The sequence below is a fragment of the Daucus carota genome, chromosome 5 (assembly GCF_001625215.2).
Source record: "Daucus carota subsp. sativus chromosome 5, DH1 v3.0, whole genome shotgun sequence".
Taxonomy (NCBI): Eukaryota; Viridiplantae; Streptophyta; class Magnoliopsida; order Apiales; family Apiaceae; genus Daucus; species Daucus carota.
In genome coordinates this window covers 22,533,485-22,539,297 of record NC_030385.2, presented here as the reverse complement: position 1 = coordinate 22,539,297, position 5,813 = coordinate 22,533,485, and the positions used below count along the sequence as shown (strand labels likewise).

At 35.3% G+C, this 5,813-nt stretch overlaps 1 protein-coding gene across 1 annotated transcript; it reads right to left on the bottom strand.

The window, feature by feature from the left end:
• Positions 1-831: 831 nt before the first annotated feature.
• On the bottom strand, positions 832-1,884 carry LOC135152804 (uncharacterized). Its single transcript, XM_064093913.1, has one exon. The coding sequence runs from the start codon at positions 1,882-1,884 to the stop codon at positions 832-834; it is 1,053 nt and encodes a 350-aa protein (XP_063949983.1).
• Between the last annotated feature and the right edge of the window lie 3,929 nt (positions 1,885-5,813).

The window sequence follows — 5,813 nt, the reverse complement described above, 5'->3', positions numbered from 1 at the left end:
ATTAAAACCATAAAGTACCTAAATGGGCCAGAAGATGGATGAATAGGCCCACAAATGTCACCTTGAATTCTTTCTAAGAATTTTGGGGACTCAGTTTGAAGCTTAACAGGGGATGGTCGGACAATCAGTTTTCCTAAAGAACATGCTGAACAAGGAAGTTCATCTCTGGGTATAACTGTTTGATTTTTAAGAGGGTGTCCTATAGAGTTTTCGATAATACGGCGCATCATAGATATTCCTGGATGACCAAGCCTTTCGTGCCAGAGGGAAAGTAGTTTTGGGTCTGTAACTTTGGGGATGTTGACACTATGGGTTTCAATAACTCTTATTCTTGTAACATATAATCCTGAAGAAACTGAGTGAAACTTTTCTAAGACCCTTTTATTGTCAACGGTGTTTGAGGTGATGAGAAGATATTCTTTTTCATTCTCATTAGTAGTTTCAACGTGAAACCCATTAAGACGAATATCTTTAAAACTCAGTAGATTTCTAGTTGACTTGCTAGAGTATAGAGCATCTTGTATATGTATATGTGTCTTATTTGGTAGAATAAAACTAGCTTCCCCAAAACCTTCTATTATATTTGATGTACCCGATACCGTCCAGACATGTGAATTGGTTTTAGTCAATTGTGAGAAGTATTTCTGACTCTGTAAAATAGTGTGTGTGGTTGCGCTGTCAACAATGCATGTATCTTCCATCTCTATACATATATAAATGAAAAACATCTTCATTAAAAACACAACGAGTACATAGGATAACAACATAAAACAAATACATAAAAACGAGTACATGAAGGAAATACATAAAGTAAGACAATACATATGAAGACTAGTCGTCTAAACCATAATAAAGGTTAGCACCAGTATCTATTTCATTTGAGGCCTTGTTGACTGGTTCTTTAACTAGATTATAATTAGCAAAGTTTGTTTCCACTCTCTTTCCAGTATTCTTTTTGAATGACTCGTAGAGATCAACAAGATGTTTGGGTGTACGACAAGTACGTTGCCAGTGTCCCTCAGTTCCGCACCTATGACATATGTCTCGTTTCTCTCCTTCTTGGGGTGCCTTTCCTTTATTTGGCACTTCACGTTGGCACTTGTTGTAACCATCACGTTGCCACTTCTGGTGGCCAGAGTTGTAACCATCTCGTTGCCACTTCAGGTGACCAGAATGATATTGATTGCGAAACCGACCACGGAAATTTCCACGTCCACGGTTTCGTCCATAACCTCGTCCTCCTCTATGCCCTTTCCCACGTTCATTCTTCAGGAATGACATGTTGTGTACTTCAGGTAACTGGGCAGAGCCTGTGGGACGTATCTGATGGTTTTTTAATAGCAACTCATTATTCTTTTCAGCCACAAGAAGGAGAGATATCAGCTCACCATATTTCTGAAAATTCCGCTCCCTATATTGTTGAGCTAGGATCATAGTGTTGGGGTGAAAGGTTGAGAGGGTCTTTTCAATCATTTCAGCATTGGTAATATTTTCACCACATAAAATTAATTTTGAGCTTATCTTGAAAAGAGCTGAATTATATTCAGCTACAGATTTAAAATCCTGTAGCCTCAAATTAATCCAGTCATATCGGGCGGATGGCAAGTGAACAAGTTTCTGGTGATCAAATCTATCTTTAAGATTATTCCAAAGGGTGAGTGGATTTTTGATAGTGAGGTATTCAGATTTTAGGTCTTCGTGGATGTGATGTCTAAGAAAGATAATTGCTTTCGCATTTTGTTCAACGGTTGGGATTTTTTCTGGGTCAATAGTATCTTTTAGGCCATTAGCACTAAGGTTTAATTCCGCATCAAGGACCCATGATAGATAATTATTTCCAGAGACATCCAAGGCAACGAACTCTAATTTTGCAAGATTCGTCATTCTGAATTTTCAACATAAATGTTTAATATATGATATAATAATATAACATGCTGGTGAACAAATAATTAATCATGTGTCACATAATAAAATTTGTAGTGCATATATTACAATTAAGCGACATGAATCTTTAACTTTAAACAATAATATACACATGCTCAAAAACTATAATAATAAAGGAGATGTTAATAACAAAACGAGATATAGTTCGAACGTACCTTCTTCGTCGAAATAGATTTTGGATAATAACTTGCACACCTTTATTGAAACAAAGCTCGGGCAGAGACTCGTGCTTATAACATGTTGTAAATCTTGTAATATACACAACGATATAAAGTATAAAGATGATAGAAGAAGTAGAGAGAAAGTAGTTGTATTTCAGAATATTTCAGAATAGAATTCATTTCAACTGAACCACCTATTTATAGAGGTTGGTTGGTGAATCTTCTTGACTAAGCTTTTGACAATCACTTATTATATTATTTTATAACAATTTAGTGTTTTTCAGTTTTCACATGTCTGCCTAAATTTTCACTCTTCCTTCAAATCTCGAGGCTCACTCCTATCACTCCATGCAAAAACAAGTAAACATTCAAAAATCAACGGCCACGAGTCGCGCTCATCCAATCCCACCCACCTCCATGTCACTGATCCGGGTCACTCACATCCACAACCGTAGATCCATTCCCCCAATCCAACAGCCCACATTCACCTCAACTTCAATATAAACACCCGACTCTCACACTTCACATCACACTCTAACACTCACACATACTAAAACACAGACACTTTTCACTCACACATTTTTCACACACAAAAGCCAAAGCAATGGCACGAACAAAGCAAACTGCTAGCAAATTCACCGAGATTTTGTTAACCGAGACCGAATTTATAACTCTTCTTGTTCAGCTGTAACATATATTTGCATGGTTTCGGTTATTTTGTTAAAAGAATTTGTATATATATATATATGAATGCTTGTTGGCTTTTAAATTATGTCGTACTGAATTTTAATGGGTATGATTCTTGATTTTGGGTTTGAAATTGACTATTGTATGTGCATTGTTGGTTTGGTAAAATAACAGGGGTATGGTATAGTTTACAATGTAATTAAATACTGCATTTTTTTGAAATTTTCTCCCCAGGAAACCGACCAAATTTGCTCATTACCGACCAAGAAATGTAAAAAAGAACCTAGAAAACCGACCAGATATATACATTTCTGACCAAATTCATATCCTAAAACCCAGAAAATTCATATCCATTGGTGGTCGGTTTTAGCCCAGAAGCTCCCAGAAATGGACACTGTAATTATTTCCGACCAACTCATTTCCGACCACTGTGTGGTCGGTTTTAGCCCAGAAGCTCCTCCAATGGACCCTGAAAAGGCATTTCCGACCGACTCATTTCCGACCACTATGTGGTCGATTTTACAACTGGGCCCCACAGCTGAGCCCCGAACTTCTTTACCGACCAACACATTTCCAAACGTCATTGGTCGGTTTTGAGACAATCCACGTGTATGACACGTCAACGGTGGGCCAGATTTATCTAATACAATCCACGTGTATAATGACATGGCAACACATTTCCGACCAAAAAATTTGGTCGGTTATATTCCTCATTTCGGACCGATAAGTCATTCCCGACTCAGTTTAAAGGGACCGACATGGTTGGTCGGTCGGTGGTCGGAAATGACCTCAAAACCGACCGATTTTGTTCATTTCCGACCGATTTTGGCGGTCGGAAATGCCCGCTTTTCTTGTAGTGTATCTCAAAAGAAGTGTGTTGCCTTACCTTCTTGTGAATCTGAATTTATGGCAGCCACTGTTGCAGCATGCCAATTAAGGAATTTGGTTAAGAAATTTGTTAATGAATATATGTTGGTCCGAGTTCGGTGTTAATTTATGTTGATAACAAATATTCCAACAATGTTCCTTAAGTCAGCTTCTTAAGGAATTTGGTAAAGAAATTTGGTTAACATATATTCCAACATATATTGCTTAACACAAATATATGTTGTTAAAAAATAACTAGTATATGTTGGTCCAAGTTCGATGGTAATTTATGTTGATAACAAGTCAGCTATAAAGTAATTGACGAAGAACCCTGTATTATAGGGTCGTAGTAAGCACATTCATATATGTTTTCATTTCATCAAATATTGTACGGAGAGACGTGAAATTGTTGTGTGCCAAAGAGAACAGAAAGTAGTGAGTTTGAGGAAATGTGAAAGTTGCTGGGGTATAGATTTTAAGTTGAAGAAGTTTGGATAAAGGAAAAGATTTTTGGATTCTTAATTATTAGTTGTATCATTTTTTATTTTAGTTAATCCAAACTAGAAAAAAAAGAAATATGTTGTTATCAGTGTTTAGTAACAGTAGGGAGACTCAAGCTTGTTCTCTTGATATTCTCTCTGTTTTGTTTGTTATCTTGTTAGAATTTGTTCTTCTAACAGTATTTTTATATTATATATTATATAACACTAAGAGCAACTCCAAGGGATGCTCTTTAAAAATTTAGAAGCCTGCTCTCTTTTCTTTGTTTTAAAGAGCATCTAGTAGCACTTAATTTATATTTATGAATATAATATTATTTCCCTCTAACTTTTCACTCTACTTTTTACTTTCTTTTATATTTACTTTCCCTCCCTTCCTTTTAAGAACATAACCGGACGATCCATTTTCTTTCATTCAAAATGAATTTATTTTGAACTTCAAACCACTAAATCAATATGAAACACATAATCTATCCCATGATTACTGTATATCACAACTTTCTGCTGATGAAGGCCAGGATCTCCAATCTCAGGTTTTAGTAAGTATACATGTCTCATTGAACACACAGAGATGTAATTAAAAGTTCCTCACAAAAAATAATAATTGAAATTTATTTAAATAAACAATTTTAAATTATTTTAAATTATCTTTAAAACTCAAAAGATTTCTTTTTGATCGGGTGGAAAACATTGCATTTTCGATCAATAAACATGTACCATTAGGTAGCATTATACTTGCTCTCCCGGAGCCTTCAATTATATCTGATGCACCCGATATTGTATTGACATTAGCTTTTGCTAATGTTAGATGCGAAAAAAATGCTTTATTTTTCAAAATTGTATGTGTTGTTATACTATCCTCCAAACAAAATGATTCTTCATCTTTCATGTCACATAATGAGAGGCTACTGGCCATATTTCTTCAAAAGAAAATATAAAAATATTTTAGAAAATATAATATGTTAAATAATTTAAACAGGAGGATATTTCAAAATATATACTCAAGCAATCATTTTGGAGTTCGAACATAAATATTTTTATTATATTCAAGAAGCAAAGCAAGGGTTTAGATATATGACTTAATTATCACCATCACCAAATTTGGCCATCTCCACATTCCCATCTTCAAAGAATTTACTTATTTCCATGTTAATGAGGTCAGAAGGATCGATTGGATCCCCACCACCAAGATGTGGCTCAAGATGGGTTACAAGTACTTTCAACCCTTTGAGACATCGTATTTTCCTTTGGTTTCTCCTCATTTTTCCTCCACTTGTGGTGGTGAACATTTCTTTTAAAATTGGAGAAACAGTGGTGATCATGACCTCGACCATGCCCAAAACCAAGACCACGGGCATGTCCATATCCACGTCCAAAAATCTTATTTTTTTTATAATCATGAGTAGACACAACATTCACTTCAGGAAATGGTATTGAACAAATTGGACGTGCTTGATGCTTTTTATCAAAAGTTCATTATTTTGTTTAGTAAGAGTAAGCAAGACAGAAATCAAATCAGAATATTTCGTGAATCCACGTTCTTTCCAAATAATTGAGATGTAATTTTAAACATGCCAGACTTATACTCGCTCGCACTTTTATAATCTTGCAATCACAAGTGTAGCAAATTAATCATAGCGAGCTTTAGAAAGTA